Source organism: Protobothrops mucrosquamatus, unplaced genomic scaffold (assembly GCF_001527695.2).
Source record: "Protobothrops mucrosquamatus isolate PMUCROS unplaced genomic scaffold, P.Mucros_1.0 scaffold2455, whole genome shotgun sequence".
Lineage (NCBI taxonomy): Eukaryota > Metazoa > Chordata > Lepidosauria > Squamata > Viperidae > Protobothrops > Protobothrops mucrosquamatus.
Window position 1 is genome coordinate 23,332 of NW_015388527.1, and position 19,716 is coordinate 43,047.

Consider the following 19,716-nt stretch of genomic DNA (forward strand, 5'->3'; position numbering starts at 1 on the left):
AGTAGGAAGCCTTCTTGTTTTTCCAACTCCTTGCAAATCCTATCAACCGTATTAACCATTAAGTAAGCTCAGTCCACACTAGGCAAGTTTTACATTCCCATTTATTCCTTCTCCCCCCACAACAGTTTAGAATTTCTCTGAATCTTTTGCAACACACCACTTCTTTTTAAGTTATGCTTCTTTAAGGTTTGTAACTTAGAAAAGGAGCTGCTTCTTAGTTTCTGGGCTAAAATGTAATATGCAAACCCAATGGATGGATATTAGTCAATCCTGAAAACATTTAACCGAAAATGGTGCATTGTTTAAAAAAATGGAAGGGGATGATAATTTGAAAATGTGTAATTTGTGATTTTAATGAGCTGCCATCATGTAGAATGTCACAGATGATTTGAAGTATTTCCTGCTACTCTTCAAATGCTGATAACTAGCTACAGGCAGAGAAACTAAATAACTTTGCCTTTGGCCTGCTGACAGGTGCTCCATCATTTGAAAAGTTTCATATTCTTCCAGTCGTAAAACTTGGTCCCATTTAAGCTACCAGTGAACTATTTGTGCTGTTTCTTCTTTCAAAGCAGTGTGGATGCACTCTACTGCAAAGGGCAGGCCTCATTCAACCTCCTCTTTTGCTTCGGGTCATCTCAGTCACAAATTTAGATAGTGTTTTCCACTCTGCCCATGCTAGAGAAAATCTTCACCTGCTGAATTTGTATGTATTCTGCTATTATCGGAAGCAAAGGAGACATAGGGGCACTGAGCCTGTCTGAAAACTGCCCAAGACCTTTCCCAGCCTTTCCTTTCAGGTGTTCTATGGAGTCCTGTTAGAATCTCAAGAATCCAAACTTTCATTTAAAAATATTGTACCTAGAGCTCATGGTTGTCATGGTTTCCGAAGAAGAAATTGTCTAGTGTCAACTGTGGTTTCCATAAACACTACTCAGGATTCATGCTGACCCTTCTTTCTTGTTTCAAACCGGCGAGCATAATTGGAACAATGTATAGCTCTTTCAGAGTTTCTCCCTTGATGAGTGTAGTCAGACACAAAACATCCACTTATCAGAAGGCTTCCTGTGAAGTTGCTTCCTGTTAATCCGTTCAGTTTCCTGGAAGTTTTGATCTTTTTTTTCCTGTACAGTTGAATACACTTTTGGTCAGAGCACTGAACTTTTACCACTTTCTTGTTCCAGTTTCTAAAATCATGTATGCCTTCTTCCCATTTGATTCTTATTTTTTTAATTAAAAAGAAAAAGAAAACTATATATTTTTTTAAAAATATCAGATGGAATAGGGAGTCTGGCAGCGATCAAGGAATTTGTTGATAGGCTTGCTGGTCCCAGGAGATTCACACTGCAACTGTAAATGAACAATAAAAGAGGAGTGATGCATATAGTTTTCCTGAAGTTCTATAGCTGATACAAAGAACCAGATTGGTATAATAGTGAAGGGTAGAAACTGGGAGACTATGAATTCTAGTCCCTCCTTACTTACAAGACTAGTTGGGTGACCTTGGGCCAGTTACTCTTTCTCAGTCTTAAGAACAAGGATGAAATGGCAAGCCAATTCTGAAAAACCTTGCCATGAAAACTATAGGGATTTGTCTGGCAGGAACTAGGAGTCAAAAACTGACTTGAATTCACTCACACATAAACTCACATTTGGAAACAGGACATTAAGTAAGCTGGATCATTGCTTTGATTAAGCAGGACAGATATTGTGTATTTATAACACTTGTAAAATCTTTAAATGTTTGGATTATTTTCCCCATTGTTGTTCTTGTTTTTTTCCTGTTGCTATTGATGCTTTCTAGCTGTTTCTCTCTAACCTTGCGTGATCTGAATATGCTTTACTTCCATCAGGGCACATATTGGTGTGTTTACATTTCTGTTAACTGTTGTGTGATGGATTGGAACATGAGCAGGGTGACTTATTTCATGTCTATGGTGTCACGTACACTTGTACTTGCATGGGCAGAGATCAATGGGCAAATTATATAATTGCCCTCCCAGAGTCTTTAGATCCTGAGTTAGACCCTGTACTGTATACCATTTTTAACTTAAGCATTTTTGCTGCCGATTGTGATTGCAAATGCAACTCTTGACACATTGATTTAAATGCTTTCATTATTTTCCCCACTCTAAAATGAGACAAACCATGACAAAGAGGTTAATTGCAACTCAATAGACCTATGCTAATGTTTTAAGAAGAGAGTAAGTCACGACTGGCTTTTTGGCAAAGCAAATCTGCTAATAATAAGGCAATAAGACAAAACCTGTATCAGCCTTGAAATAGCAAAGCAATCTTTAAGGCACTGCCTTAGAATAGAGAGAAACTGAAGTCCGCACTTCCCAATGAGGAGATGCTGAAAATACTCCAAAAAAAGGAATGGAGGTCACAATCTTTGGAAGAGATCAAATTATTTTGGCCATGTAGCCAAGGATAGCTCAAGATAATCTGTCACCTGAATCAGGTCACGCTCCTTGTGGTCCCACTTTCTTGTAGGCATAATTATAGTATTCCCATTTACTTCTGGCCTTCAGGCCTCTGAACATCTTTTAAGGGACCTTTTAGAGCAGCAGAAGAATTTGAAACATATAGAATCACTGCTGCTCCAGAGGTTGGAAGCATTGGCTCAATTCCCCACTTATCTCAATCTGTTTCATTGGGCCATGGAAGGGCCGGTCTTATCTTTTGCATGACAAAATATAGTTTATGTAAAATGTTATGTTTCAGCTTCCATCTTGCAGCCTTAGCTTATTATAAAGAGAAATGAGAATCTTCTGTACTCATCCATCACTACTAATCAGGTTGCCAAAGATTTTCAGCAACATCTGGGTATCTGTTGGTTCTTCACCTCTGTTTTAGAGTGTCTTAGAATGAGCGCCACAAATTTGCTTCTCTTCTGTACAAAAATGCTGCACTGTGTTTTGCTCAGATTTCCAGCTGCCAACCTCACTTAATGCTGCCCATTATTAGAAAGCTGGTTGTTTGATTCATGACTCCAAAGGAGAGAGTTTGATGTCCAAAGCAAACACAAAACTGTTTTATAGCTCAAAGTGATGTTTTTTTATTTGCAGGTTGTTTACCCTGATGGTGTTTCTGTGTGTGTGTGNTTTCTGAATTTGAATTCAGAGTGCCTCTGCTTCTTAAATTTTTGATCTATCTAATCTCTTCCCACTCTCCCTTTTGTATTTTCATTAGCTAAAAGAGGAAGAGAATATTTATTTTGTTACATTTATTTGGCACCTATCTTGCTGTAGGGCTACTCTAGGTGGCTTACAATAACAAAAAGGAAGAAAAATGAAAGGCATGTAAACAGAACAGAAGTAAAATAATAAAAAAATAAAATAAACAATGACTAATTCACAATGAGAATAAATACAGGGAGGTGGTATATAGTACAGGTAGTCTTTGACTTACAACTTACAAAAGTTTGAAGTTACAATGGCACTGAAAAAAGTGACCTATGACAATTTTTCATATTTATGACTGTTGTAGCATTCCCATGGTCACATGATCAAAATTCAGATGCTTGGCAACTGACTCACATTTAGGACCGTTGCGGTGTCCCGGGGTCATGGGATCACCTTTTGCAACCTTCTGACAAACAAATTCAATGGGAAAACCAGATTCATCTAACAACCATGTTACTAATTTAACAACTGCAGTGATTCACTTAACAACTGTGGCAAGAAAGGTTATAAAATGGGGCAAAATTCACTTAACAAATATTTCACTTAGCAACAAAAATTTTGGGCTCAGTTGTGGTTGTAAGTCGAGGACTAACTGTGTGCTCAAGGAGCTCTGGAAGGGGAAAATATAGACTGAGAAAATTGAACACTTACTTTCTCAGATACAGGTCTGGCTCAATTTGGGTTGCTTCTCTTCCCACCCATACTACCATTTCTGTATAAACATGGACGATCCAATGTCAGGCATTGGTCTTGTTGTAAGGGCTCCAGATTAGGTAGATGAAGAAAGGAAGGCCAAAGAGATACAGTAGATGTAGTCAGAATAATACACATGGTGTACAATCAATAATACTCTGTCCCAACTGACAAGATGCATGATCTGATGCACGACTTTGCTACAAGGGCTTTTTATGATTGGCTTGTTTTGAGAATTAATCAAAAGGGTTATGCTGAAGCTTACCAAAAGCAAATGCCACAGTCTTTCCTGAGCTTCTGAACATCCTTGAGGAAAAGTTAGTTTTTTTAGGGGTGAGCGGTTCAATTCAACATTGCTTCAGTTCATCAACAGCCAGACTGAACTGATTCAGTTTAGATTATCGAATTAATTAGGAAAAAGTTTAGATTATCGAATTAATTAGGAAAAAGTGGCAATTCAATTAGCTATCAGACTAAACTTTTGAGTCAAGTATTCTCACTGTGCATATCATATTTTCTAAAGCTCCTGAAATTTACTTTCTCCATTGTGTGTTTTAGTTTGTTTAGAATACCAGAATTTCTGGATTTTTGTTTGAAAAAATATTGCCATATATGATCCAATGCTTTCTCATGTAATATTTGTTTATATACACTGTTTTGAAACTAATTTTAAAGGGAAATTTATTTAATACTTTTTAGTCTCCTGATTTCAAATCTGAATGTGATTTCACTTCCTGGAACCCTTAAAATGTACATTCTCAAAATAGTCTAAACTCACTTACCAGTCCTGGATAAATACAAATAATGTCTAGCTTGCTTAACTTAATTGGAGTCCTTGCTATTTCCAAGATTTCATATTATACAGACCAGGAAGTCAATTATATCTTCCCCATGTATTATCCTTTCCTGTTTAGATTTTTAAATGACTCAGTTGGGATACTCCATAAGTGGGGACCATGTATGTGGTAGATCTATGTCCATGGATCTTTCCATGGATACAGGTGTAACTTGGAAAACCCTTTTCCCAAAGCTTCATTCCATCCTAACTTCCTTTGTATAGCTGTCAATGTGAAAGATTAAAATTACTTTGGAAGAAGGAAAATAATTTATAAAAAGTTCACAATATTTTGTTTCAGTTACACCTGAGCATCTCTGTTTTTTCTTCAACAGATTTCTTCAACATTTTCCTGACTCCTCTTTGCATCCATAAACTATGTGTGCAGTGTCATTGAAAAGGCATTCTATTTTGGAACAGTCAGATATAATCTTAATCTAGTGAAAAATCAGTGTTGAGGAAAAAGCAACACCACAAACTGACCCTAGAATTTATTGTCTATTATAGCGTGTGATCCAATAAATAGGAGTAAGAGGGAAATTCAAAATGCTGAAATCATTCTTGGGTTGCTGTTGCTTTTTGTCTTCTAACTGATTAGCTTTACTGCCTCGACATTATCAAGCCATCTGATAATTTTTCTGATCTGAAAGCCTGAGATTATTGTCTAGAAAAAGGATATAATTTCAGAGCTGTCTGATTATCAGAAAACAGTAGATGGTTCCCGAAGCACTGAACTAAATAAAAGGAAACCGACTGGTTTTCTTTGTGCTAGATTAAAGCTTTTCTAACTTTTTGTTCATAGTTCATAAACAGGATATTCAGATAAGCAACCAATGGAAGGGCATGTCTTATGTTCTCCCTAGCTCCTGAGAGTAATGGAACAGCTAGCCATCTTGAGTGGTGGTTGCTCCGTCACTGGAGGTTTCCATGGAAAGGCTGGATTGCCATTTGTCCTGGATGGTGTGTTCTGGACATAGGGTCGAAATATAAGAACTCCCAGATCTCTTCCAACCTTAGGATTCTATGTTAAAGTTTGGGAGTCAGGATGACATAATGGCAAATTGCTCTATCAAATTTTGTCATGCACAGTATTTTACTTTCATTAGCCTAAATCAGGGGTAGGCAACCTTGGCTCTTTTATGACTCGTGGACTTCAACTCCCAGAATTCCCGAGCCAGCTTAGCTGGCTCGGGAATTCTGGGAGTTGAAGTCCACGAGTCATAAAAGAGCCAAGGTTGCCTACCCCTGGCCTAAATGAACAAGAAAGGCTGGAAACATAGTCCTTCCCTCCATGTCCTGTTAAACCACTGCACAAGAAATGAATTCCAGAATGGCTCATTGATTTGAAAGAGTGTATAAATGAGCACAATTGGGTTCTGACTGGAATAAGGAGGGGAGAGAGAGAGAGGGGAAGATTTTCCCTTCAAGGCTAGGATGAGTCCATGCTTCTGCATTTGCTAGTCAAAACGAGGTCAAATTGATGCCACCTTCTGAGCATCTTACCACAAAAGGTCGGGAACAACAATTTTGAGCAGCTAAAATGTTAAATGAGGGAACTTTTTTTTTTCTTGAACATATTAACTGTGCCAACAGCTCTGTACCACTGAGATGGAAGAGCCTTGGGGCTAACAGCTGCTATTCAATAGCATCTGAACAGAGGAAGAACCCCTTAGTGTAGTGTTCTGAGTGTGGAGAACAGAATATCCTTCAACGGTGTCCAATTTTTATTGGCTGAATGGGTTAGTTTGCTTAATTAAACTAGTTTGAATTTTTCAACAAAGATGTATACTATTAATTAGACTGTATATTGTATGTTTAAATATGTTTCTAACAAGATTAAAAACAATAAAAATATAAGAAAAAAAGTTGAAAAGTCGTAACAAAGAAAGAAAAGAGAGAAAAAGAAAGGAAAGGCCGAAAGGGAAAGGAAAGAAAAAAAAGATTATAAGGAAGTGGCTTCCAATTTTTTGGACAGCAGTTATAAATGCATTTACATTGTACCCTCTCTAAGGTTACCTTATAATTTTCTCCTTCTGTAAACTACCCCTTTTAATATTCAAATCTACAAATCAGAAATCAATTCTTTTTCTCCAACAAGAAGTCCATAAGGGGCTTCCAACCACTAATACATGTAATATTTGAATCTTTCTTTAAGCAAACAAGTTGATTTTGCCATCTCTACTAGTTCCATCATCTTCATCAACAATTCCCCCATTGTGAGTATGTCAGTCTTTCCATTTTTGTGCATATAATAGTCTCACAATAGTGATCATATATAAACATAGTCCTTTGGGGCTCTTTTCTAGTTGTCTGTCATTAGTCCCCAAGATAATAGTTCTGTTTTCAGTTGAATCTTAGTCTTTAACATTTGTTTGAATCAATGTAAGTATTTGAACCCAAGATTTTCTGGTTGTTTTTTTTTAGAAGTTTAGACATGATAAAATGACCCTTCATGTTGCCCACTTTTCCAGCATAAATTTGAAGTACACGTACACATTCTGGATAATTTTTTTGGGAGTCATATACCAATGTTACGTACTTTTGTAGAAATTCTTTTTTAAGTTATAAGAATTAAGAATTTCAGTCCTTTCAACCACTTTTTCCACTGTTCCAACAATACGTTATGTCAAAATTCTTAGCCTATTTTATCATACATTCTTTCACTTGTTCATCCTCCATTTTACATTTCAGCAAGGATTTATAAGTTTTGGCAATTGCATGTTTATCATTTGCACATAATTTGTCTTCAAAATTCTGTCCTTTGTTGTTCAATTCCAAATGTCCTGTTATCTGCCTTGAATCTTTCTATTATTTCCATTATACAAAACCAATGAAAATTAAATCCCTCTGCAGCCAATTGTTCTCTTGATTTCATCTTATATTCACCATACTCTTGTTCTAACAACTTAAATTGTTAACCATTACCTACTTTTTTATTAAATACTTTTCTTCTTTCATTTTTATTTCATCTAACATTGCTTGTGTTTTCTCTTTCTTTTTTTTTGAGCTTGCTATTATGCTGTATAAAATGTCTGCTTATAAAAGCTTTACTTGCATCCTAAACCATTCTTATATCTATGTCTGTATTAAGATTATTCTCAAAAATTATTTCAAGTTCTTTTTGCAATCTTTCATTTCTATTTCTTTCTGCAACAATCTTCCATTTAATCTCCATAAGGAACAAGGTGGACCTGCAATAAAATGTTGTAGCATATTTTCATCTCTCAATAAGACGATTCTGCAGGATCTGTCCAGCCAACTGTATTTGGTCTAGTAGTTTAAGCACCGGGCTAGAAACTAGGAGGCTGTGAATTATAGTCCTGTCTTAGTCATGAGACCTTGAGCCAGTCACTCTCTCTCAGCCCAACACACCTCACAGGGTTGTTGTTGTTGTGGAGAAAATAGGAGAAGGAAAAAGTATTAGGTATGTTTGCCACTTTGAGTTATTTATAAAAATAATAGAGGCAGGATTTAAAAAAAACTTAAACATAAATGTTTGCTAGCATGCCATGTCATTTCTCTCAACATACTTCTCAGTGTCAGTATACTTAGACTTTCTCCATTCTCGTTGAGGCTTGGAGATAAATATAGAGATACAGTATATTCTCTCACTCCTTTATTCACCGACTCATTTGCTTACTCAGGCACTTTCACACATACACCTTTATTGAAAACTTTAGGGTTTCCCTGAGTGTGCTGATGTCTCTCACTTGTTTCTCCATGTCCCATTTTTCACTAATAATCATCATGATTATTTTAGTGGGTCATGTCCAAAAATTCTACTTTTTATTCCACAAGTCAATATGAGTCAACATGCTGACACCAGCTGAAATTTCATTTTCCATTAAGCTATAAAGAATGGTTTAAAACCACAGTGATTAGGTTCATGCATTGCACAAAGCTAAAATCAGACATGACATATAGGTTCAGTATATAAGCTCATCCAAAATACAATGCACACAGATATGGGAGGAAAAAGATATGCAGGATATACAGCTCTATTCAGTGCACTACAGTATTATCTATTATGCTTTACCTGCCTATTATTATATGTACTTGGTTTAATTACACATCAGTTATATAATTCATCTGCTGGTTTCATCTTTGTCTAATAAAAATTTGGCAGTAATGCTTGCAAACACTGTTGTTACTTATCTTCAATACCAAGTGGATACTTTTCATGTTGAAAATGGATGTTGAGATCTATTAGAAGCATTGCTACATTGATAGCTGCAGACTTAGTGCAGCATTTTTCATGCAGATACATAATAGGAATTGTTTTCTTCAATATGTCAACTTAAACAGAAACATTGCCTAAGCACTGAAAGATTAAAGAAAAGGGGCAATATGAAGGCCTATTCTGTCATTCCATATACAAACAGCACAAAGTAAAATGTTAAAAGCTTTAATCTGATCACTACCCAGATTAATGATCTAAACTTCTGGGAATAAATCTTGTCTGACCAACCGACCATCTGTCATCAAAAATTCAAAATAGCTGACTAAGCCGAGATAATTCAGACAAATGGAGGAGTCATAGACAGCATACAGTATTGTGCTAGAATTACGGGTTATCTTCTTGTTCCTGAAATGCAAGGCTGATTTGAGAAAAGGAGGTATTTCTACATGAAGATCTTATAACTGTATTTTACATCAAATCTACTGTTATGTGTTCTACTTGGGGCTGACCTTGAAGAGCATTCAGAAGCTTTAGCACATCTAGAATGCAGCGGCATCCACAGTTTTGGATACACCACTGTACCCCCACGTAGCACTGCTGTTATGTGAACTGGATAGGCTTCCATTAAGTTTCTGGGTGCAATTCAAGGTGTTTAAAACCCTATGTGGCATGGCCTCCTTTCCCCAGTAATTTCTATCTACTCACCAGATCTGGCAAAATGTGCATGCTCCAAGCACCATCAATAAAATAGTGACATTTTGCCGCCGATCCTTGGAATCATGCCTTCTCTTTCACAGTACCTGCCTTATAGGACAGCCTGCCTCCTGAATGATAGACAACCTTACTTTACTGGCCTCATTGGCCTTTTGCAAAGCTGTGAAGACCTGGCTGTTCCCCCAGGTGTTGAGGTTGGGAAGTTACCATGGGGCTCTGGTATGGGTGTACATGATTGGTAGTTTTGTGGCTTTATTGAGTCACAGTATGATTTTATTTGTTTTTATTTTAGTGTAATGGAATTCTTTGTTTTTATCTTGTACACCACCTAAAATTTCTTGGATAGATGGGTTTTGTATACTTTGGATGGATGGACGGACCGACAGACAGGTAGATAGAAATCACCCACTGAATGGCTTATATTGTCCCAGAAGCTAATTTTGCACTGTTATTGAGCTAGGACACTTTTCCAACTTTAAGATCCTCTATCTGAAAAGTAAATCTTAGTGCTTAACACTCTTTTGATGTTCTCCCAATAACAACACATGATATAATTTAAAAGAAACCAATTGTTTTAACCTTTATTTTGTCTTCCAAGTCCAGCTAATACTTGATGATGGAGAATATTATTGTATTACTTAAATATTTAAGTATTTAGGCCTGTGTTCATCTCAGCCTTTTGTATGTAGGTACCAAAGTATTGTTGCCTCCTCTAATACCTGGGACAACTTTCTAAAGCCTTGTAAAATTAAAGTTACATTTGAATTACTCTTGACACCAGATATTTTCATGGCACTTTAACAATGTTTTCTTTACAACAATACAGAAATAATTTGCTATTGTCTTCTTCCAGAGAGTATTCCCCCCCCAATCTTCCCAGTATATGCTATAGCCTGGATATTTCCTGATGATCTATCGTCTAAACACTGCCCAATGACCCTATTTGGCTTTTTTTAAAAATCAGTGAAAAGTGTCCTTGGTATACCACTATTTGGACTTAACACTTTGTAAATAATACCCCAAATTCTATGAATTCTAGAGTTCAGTCAAGAAAAATGTCTGTATAGAAAGAAGTCTGATTGGGATGGATTGATGAACCACTATTTAATGTTATAGAAACATGCTTTGAGGAAACCTCTTTAGAGCTTCCCCTCTACTCAACTCTGGTGCAAATACTAGAAGATTAGGAGTATTTGCTTTCATTTCAACAATGATAATATACAGTGAATAAAAATTGCAGGATTAGGAGAGATAGCAGATGAAACCAAAACTGGGGGTGGGGGGTGAAACATGAACATTTGAGATGTAAGGAGACCTTTTTGTTAGCAAAAGTAAAGAGGACTTAAAAGAGTTCATTATGAACACAAACATGGGAAGATTTGTGTTAATTATTAAGAAGACAATCAACTTGCATGGTTCCTGCACTTACAGTCAAAGCTGAAGAAGTGAAGAGGGCAGAGAGTTTTATATTCTTGAGCTCTAGAATACATAAAAGTGGAGAAGCAGAGATGAGATGATCCTACATAATAGTCAATGACAAATTATATAAGATAATGATGGATTAGATCAGAATTGTAAAGATAGTGGACTTTCCAGAAGTAATGTACAGCAGTGGGAGCTGGACACTAACAAAAATCAAGAGAAAAAAGATAGATGATAGTGAATTATGGATGCAGAGATAGCAAATTGCAGGAAGAATCAATCAATTAGTGCTGAACTAAATAAAGGCAGATTGCTCCCCAAAGTTGATGATCAGCAAGGAAAAACTCACATTTTGGGGCATGTGATTGACTAGAAAAACATATTATTGACTAGAAAAAAATATCATATTTGGCAAAGTTGGAAAAAATAGAACATAGAATAACAGAGTTGGAAAGGATCTTGGAGGTAGCCCAACCCCCTGCTCGAGCAGGAGACCCTATACCATTTCTGACAAATGGCTGTCCAGTCTCTTTTTGAAAGCCTCTAGTGATGGAGCACCCACAACTTCTGGAGGAGCACCCACAACTTCTGGAGGCAAGCCATTCCATTGGTTGATTGTTTTCACTGTTAGGAAATTTCTCCTTAGTTCTAGCTTGCTTCTCTCCTTGGATAGTTTCCATCCATTGTTTCTTGTCTTGCTTTCTGATGCTTTGGAAGACAATGGAAAAGGTGGCTGGATTAGATCAAAAAGACTATGGAATGTCCTTGGAATGGTTACTGCTGGAGATAGGTGAAAGTGATAAGCATCTGTATTCAGTCAAGGCTGAACATGATGGGGCTTAACTAACTTGATCCACTGATACAGTTGTATGTTTATATTTTATGCCTGCAGTTTTGAGGATTTTTTTTTAAAAGTGTTATTTTTATTATACTAACTCCTATTTAGTGAGAATAATTTTGGACTGTTACATATGTTATATATAAAATGAAGAAAAATGTTGGATATATTGTCACAAACTACTATTCATGTATACACACATTCAACTAGTTCTGCATTTCAATAATACCAAATTGTTCAGAGCCAAATTTGAACAATATATCTTTTGTCACTTCACAAATATTTTAATCATCACCAAATGGTAACTGTAATTGACTATTATAGCCCTAAATATTCTGTGTTGAACTGCATGAATAACATCTGAATAACATCGTCAACATTGAAAACTGTTATGCTTTTTTGTTCCTAAATGATAGGTGAGTCATGGTTATTCATGGCCCAAAACATTTTTTCCCCTCAGGCTGGACAAAGTTTGCCCGTTTGACGCGAGCTTTGACAAACAGCCGGAGTGTTCTGCAGCAGCTAACTCCCATGAACAAAGCTGAAGTGATCCATAAGCACTCTCGGTTAGCTGAAGTAAGTGTTTATTGACGCATAAAAGGAAAGTGTTACCTTTTATGATTGTGGGATCTAGTACCATGTAAACACCCTAGAAAAGATATTGTGGTACAAAGAGCTTAAGGAAGGAGACAATGAAAGGTTGGGGAGAATGGAACAGGAACATCATAGTAATACTCATGTTGTCCTGAACTATCATTAATTCATTTGGTTTATATAGCCACCCGTCTCACAGAGGTTATTCTGGGCAGCTTGCAAGAATTAAAACATTGAATAACTCTCCATATATAATCCCTGACATTCAAGGACAGACAATAAAAATACAAAAATAAAAGCTTCTAACTACCTAATCCAAATGCCTGGGGAAATAGCAAATTGGATTTTCAAAATTGGGGTCATCTGAAACTCTAGGTTGATAGTGTTCCACAGGGCAAGGGCTATCACTGAGAAGGCACAACTCTTAGATCCAATAATACAATATTTTTTTATAGCTGGCCCCTAGAGCATGCCCTCTCTACTAAATCTGTTGGATAAGTAGAAACAGTTGGAGGAAGGCAGCCACACAAGTAGCCTGACCCCAGGTGATGGAGAGCTTTTTAAGTGATGAGTGGCACCTTGAATTGTACTGGCAAGCCTACTGTGAACCAGTGTAAATCACAGAGTAGTGGTGTTGCATGGGTGTAATGAAGAATTCCAAAAATTCTTCCAAATACTCATGCACCTCTGGAGTTGGGTATGAGTAAGTCTAGATTTTTTTCATTTTAATTCACCTATAATTTATTTTATCTGTTCTGAAGTGCATTGTTCTAATATCTATGTATCTTTCGTTGAAGGTTCTCCAGCTGGGTTCTGATATCCTTCCACAATATAAGCAAGAGGCCCCAAAGACTCCACCACATATAATTTTACACTACTGTGCTTTTAAGACCACTTGGGACTGGGTCATCTTAATTCTCACCTTCTACACAGCCATCATGGTTCCTTACAACGTTTCCTTCAAAACAAAGCAGAACAACATTGCTTGGTTGGTCCTGGATAGTGTGGTAGATGTTATTTTTCTGGTGGATATAGTTTTGAATTTTCATACCACCTTTGTTGGACCTGGTGGAGAGGTAATATCTGATCCCAAACTCATCAGGATGAATTACCTGAAAACCTGGTTTGTGATAGACCTCTTGTCATGTTTACCTTATGACATCATCAATGCCTTTGAGAATGTAGATGAGGTAAGCAATATCACTTTATTGTAATCTGTTTGATCATTCTTGTTATAGTTTTCTTAGATAATCAAATGTCACTTAAGAATGTTTAGCTTTGAGGAATGACATCTCATGGAAGATCTTATAGCACTCCAAGAATCTTATATCACAAAGAAGAAAACCATGTCTTGTTTTTTAATGTCTCACAAAGTAGCACATGAACTTAAATTGCAGCAAGAATGGCAGACAGCATTTCTTGGATTGGGGCATATTGGAATCTTGAAAACATGTGATTGATCCATTCAGAAAGTTGCTGCTGTGAGAAACATTCATATGGTTGCAGCCTTGGTCTTGATTTTTTTTGAACCCCACCCACACCCCACACCCCACACCCTATGCCCCTGTTACAGGCCCTCTTCTTTCCCTTGTAGCCATCTAGATACCTCTAAGAAACTCATAAGTGTGGCAGGAGTGCAGGAGTGCTCAGGAATCTCTGCAGCTCATTTTGAAAGGCAAATTACATGTGGTTCTGGGTGCAATGTGCATTTATTCCTAGCCTTATTCTCCATAACTTGGTACAATCCCCTTTAACAGCTTTTGGAGTCATTGGCCATCATGTTACATTTGTAAAGCTTCTCTATATTGATTCTTGTCCTACCCTTAGAGCTATGAAAAATAAATCCACACTCCCATGTGAGAGCCCTTAAAGTATCTGAAAACTTTTTTTTATTGTAAACCATCCAGAGTCATTTAGAAGATATGTGCAGTGTAGAAATTTGATAGATGATACATAGACAGACAGATCAATAAAACTGCTGTTGTATCTTTTCTTAGTTCTTGCTTTGTTAGGCTAAACATATCCAGTTTCAGTGTTTTTCATAAGATTTAGCCTCCAAACCCTTCATATCTCAATTACAAACCATTCTAAATAATTTGGTGTCATCTGCAAACACGACTTTGTAACTATTAACTCCTGATCAGAAACATCAAGTTTAGAAGCACAATCAGAGTTTAATAAATTGTTATTATGAAGCGGAACAACTTGCCTCCAGAAGTTGTGACTCTCCAACACTGGAAGTTTTTAAGAAGAGATTAGATAATCATTTGTCTGAAATGGTAGAGAGCTTCCTGCCTGAGCAGGGGGTCGGACTAGAAGACCTCCAAGGCCCCTTCCAACTCTGCTGTTCTGTTATTCTTAAAGTTGGTAGTACAGTCAGCCAGATGACTCTAGATTTGACATTTTTATTCACTTACTGAGTCCTTCCTAAGGACTTGCATTAGGCAGATGTTGTGGTTTGATGGTGTTAAAGGTATCATTGCAAGATGTAAGCTGTTCCAAGTAAAGCTCTCTTTTACAATTGACTGTTGTTGATTTTTTCAATGCTAGCAGTGCTCAATCGGTGCTCCAAATGCTTTAGGAATGCAACCAAGGCACCTATAACTATGGGCACTATCTTTGCTTTGTTTTGCCATGTATTTTCAGGCCTTTATATTTTGTGATTCTCTTCAGTTCTTTCCTTTTCTTCTGCTGTCTCCAGGACTGCAATGTCCATTACCCAGATTTTTTTTTATCTTTCTTATTGACAATTGTTAAGTCTGGAATGTTATGTGGCAGGTGCTTATCTGTTTGAATTCTAATGTCCCAGAGCAATTTAGCACCTTCATTTTCTATTACTTTGTCTATTTTGTGGTCCCAGCAATTCTTGTTGCATGCAAATGTATTTCTTGCAGATATTCCAATGCATCTATGTTGCTATTATGTCATGCTTTATATATTATTATTATTCCTCTTATTTTCATTTTCTATTTGTAGTCCAGTTGCTAATACCTAGGAGTTTTTATCTTTTTTCATATTGCTCACTCCTAGGAGCTTCTTATCCTAGCTACCAAGTTTTTAGGAATCACTGGGGAGGGACTTCTAATGAAGATTGCTATCAAAATCCATATAATTTGAAGCTGCCTTTTGCTGAACAGAAAGTTGTTAGATTAATTAATTAATTAATTCCAGTGGCCCCACTTGAAATACCTCGAGATTCATCATTGAAATTTGCTGGACAATTGCTAGATGTCAATGGCATGATTTTCATACACATAAAACATGCAAATATTCATTTCTACCTAATGATGCAGTGATGATTCCACTATGATTCCACACCATTATGCTGTTATTGCTCCTGGAGATAGCACCATTTATTTGTGTAAGTGTCCAGATCCACAAAATAGTAGATGCAGAGTTGTGTTCCAAGCCCTTCATTTTCTAAATTATATGTAAAAAAATGGAACTTTGATCTCCCATCCTCTTGCAGATTTTGACCTCTCCCCCTTCAGAAACTGTTGCTTGGAGGCTGAAATGTTTTTTCCTTCCCTTGGCAACAAAAAAAAATGTCCACCCCTTTATCAAATCCTTATCTAAGAATATAATTCCATGATCTATGCAGAGCTATTTCTCCTGCAAACCTCAAGGCTGCCTTCAACATATAAAAGAGATGAAAAGTACATTAAAATTTGAAAACTACATTTAAAATCATCCCATAATTGTCAAATTCTATTTTAAACTATTAGGAAAATAGTAGTTGAGAGCAGGCAAACATGAATCTAATTATTTAATACAAACCATTCAGCTGTCTAAAGCCCTGGATGAATTATTATGTTCTTGCTTCCAGAGAGGCATTTAATACATGAAGAAAAAGAAGTTAAGATTGTATGAAGAATGTGGATAGATAATTTCTCTTCTTTTGTAATGCTAAGATGAAATTGGTGAATTTTCTTACAAAGTACTTATTAATTAATTCAATTCATGTGCCAGAATGTGACGAGAATAGCCTCTGTCATGAAGGTCTTTAAATGGCAACATTGGATAAATCCGCTGACAACTAAGCCATTGTTTATATATGCCAGGGCTTGTATCCTGTGGTGTCGGACTACAGTACTATCAATCCTAGGCAACATGGCCAGTTAAATATCTGGAGATTGCCCAGTCATAACAAATCTAATTAATCAATCATGCTTTTTTCTATGGCCACCCCTACTACCAGGCTCCCATCCTTCTAGTCTTCTGGAAGGACATAAATATCTGGCTCCTAAAGCAGGTGCAGGTAGTCCTCATCTTACGACCACAATTTCTGACATCTGTTAAGTGAGTTTTACTCCATTTTACAACTTTTCTTGCCACAGTTTTTAGGTGAATCACTGCAGCTGATAAGTTGTTAAGTGAATCTGGCTTCACCATTGACTTTGTTTGTCAGAAGGTCACAAAAGGTGATCACAAGACCCTGAGACACAGCAAAAGTCAGAAATATGAACCAGTTGCCCGGCATCTGAATTTCAATCACATGATCATGGGGATGCTGCTAAGGTTGTAAACTGTGAAAAAGGGTCATAAGTCCCTTTTTGAATAAATTTTATTAGTTTTTATAGGGTTAGGAATGAGGTGGAATTGGGATTGGGGTTGGGATTTGGGTTAGGATTAGGGTTGGGGTTGGGGTTAGGGTTGGGGTTTTTCCAAATGACATTCTCAGTATTTAGGAAACATGTGTTTAACATGCTAAACATGTGTTTAACAAGAAATAATAAATAATAGTTAATTATCATAAACAATATGTTAATTAATCACTCGATAGTCTTCTTCTTACTAATATATATTCAAAGTTACATATCACAGTCCTTTCTCTCTAACTCATGTTTCTAGCCATTGATAGAAATTATCCCATGTTCTAAAATACACTGAGTCTTCTTTCTCTTTTATCTTTAAAGTCAATCTGTCCATTTCTGCACACTCTAAAATTTTCTTAATTAATACTTCAGTTGGTAAATTTTCATTTTTCCAATGTTGGGCAAATACAATTCTTGCTGCAGTTAGTACATGTAGAATTAAATATATACAATCTTTCTTATAATTTGCTCCTTTTATTCCTAACAAAAATAATTCTGGCTTAAAGTTTGTTTTTTATTCATTTTCTCCAACCATAAATGTATTTTTACCCAAAATCTTTTTGCTTTTGGGCATGTCCACCAGATATGATAGTAAGTACCTGGTCTTTGTTTGCATTTCCAACACTTGTTTGAAGTATTTTTAAACATTTTTGCTAATCTCACTGGTGTCATATGCCGTCTATAAAACATTTTATATAAGTTTTCTTTATATGCCATTGCTTTAGTTAATTTAACATGGCATAAGTTCCATTTTTCAGTGCCGTTGTAACTTTGAACAGTCACTAAATGAACTGTTGTAAGGACAACCTGTACTTAGGGCAGAGTGATAGGAGCCTATGGATCATTGCTGAGGCATCTCTGGGAAGAATATTGAAGCATACTTTTTTAAATTGCCGTTTTTTAAATAGTTTTTGGTTCAGCTGACCAGAGTTGTGTTCTAAGTGAGTGGCCACACAAATCCCTTAAATAAATAAATCATCATCATTGTCCTCTTAGAAATTTGTATGTTCAAAGATACTGTATATGTATATGTATGTGCACACATATACCCGCACAAAGCAAATAATTAGCCTATAAAATCTGATCGTGACAATGCCAGCTAAACCTTTAATAATCCTATCCTATGGATTAATTTCAAACACATTAACCTGATGCATGAAGACGTAGGAAGAGAGACAGCAAATGATAAGGAGCTTTCTCCTTTCTAAGCAAAGAACAATTTCCCAGTTGGCTTTAATTCACCTATTTTTTTTTTACAAAAATGTTCCGTTTTGTAATGTCCACTTATGGGGATCACTTAAAATCGGGTTAACAACAGTCACTCTCAACCAGGGCTATGGAAGTCTGACAAACTTCTTTAACCCTGCAGCTAACCAGTTTTCCTCTCACTAAAGCTGTACATTTTTTAAATTTCAAAGAAAGTGTCTGACTTTATACTATAACATCCAAAATTTGCATTAGTTTTGTGCAAAGCAAAACAATAATTTGCAAGAACTGTAGAGCGTTTGGCAAACTGTTCAAAAGAACTAGTGTATATAGACACCCACATGCCCAAAGCCAAAGGAAATTTAAATAGGCTTTTAAAAAGCAGAAAAGTGTGTGGGGAATCTACAGTTCAGTACTACACAGTAATCCATTTCTGTTGAGATGAATCAAGGAAATAGGGAGAAAGTTATCTCAAGAGCCAGTGTGTTGGAAGTTTATATATTGCAGCACTATAACACTATTTTGTAATCTTAAATAACAGTTTTTGGGTGTTCTCTGTAAATTACTTCAAATTTTGGGAAGATCATAAGCCTCCTCAGATTTTTGCTCCCTCTTTCTGAGACCTTGTGAAACCTTGTGTGAGAATGCCAAAATCTTTTGAAATTATGTGAATGTTTTGATATTCGCATGGACAAATTTGTGTGATTTTATATGAGATCACTGAAACACTATAGGATCACATGCGATTTTGGTGATCTTGCAAAAAAATTTTTTTTGTTTTTTGTTTATAATTTAATATTTTAAATCAAAAATATTTTACACCAAGCATGGAGGGGTGTAATTGATACATTTGGACATCATGTTGTCAAACTCTGTATTAGACTATATATAATCCAAAATACATTGCATCTCAAGAGAGTTAATCAAGGGGCTTCTATCTAATTATCTATTCTGTACAGCCACATCTCTTTCACTCACTATGTAATATTTTCCTCTTCATTGTTTCTCTCCCTTTCTGCAGGAAAGTAGAATCATTTCCTAATTTTTATTTATTTATCTGTCTGTCTGTCTGTCTGCCTGCCTACCTGCTTGCTTGCTTATTTGTTTATTATACTACTCTTCTACACCTGAGAATTCTCTGCCCAGTTTGTAGAAACATGATTCTATTCTTAAATAATCAGAATAAGGGCCAAATTCGAAAGCAAATGCTTAAATCTCTCCATATTGCAATTTGGAAAGGAAGGCTTGCTCGCCTTCACTGCCCTGCCACGAAGGCAGTGAAACAAGCCACAAGGAAAAGGTGCTGAATCCACAAACTTTGTTTCAAGAAGTTACAATTTGTCATCTCTCATCTTTAATATTCTAGCTGTATATAGATCTAATAACAAAGTAAACTTACCTTAAAAGATTATTGTAATATGAGTGCCATGTAATAGGTAGTCTCCAACTTA

The 19,716-nt window shown here is 36.2% G+C and overlaps 1 protein-coding gene across 1 annotated transcript in view; it reads left to right on the top strand.

Moving 5' to 3' along the window:
- The window catches only part of LOC107295716 (potassium voltage-gated channel subfamily H member 5), a gene marked incomplete at its 3' end in the record, with an annotated part of 120,310 nt that overhangs the window by 13,267 nt on the left and 87,327 nt on the right, over nt 1–19,716 (top strand). The window contains exons 4-5 of the mRNA XM_015825037.1: nt 12,331–12,446; nt 13,262–13,654. Coding sequence (XP_015680523.1) covers nt 12,331–12,446; nt 13,262–13,654 — 509 coding nt within the window. The remainder of the gene's footprint in view (nt 1–12,330; nt 12,447–13,261; nt 13,655–19,716) is intronic.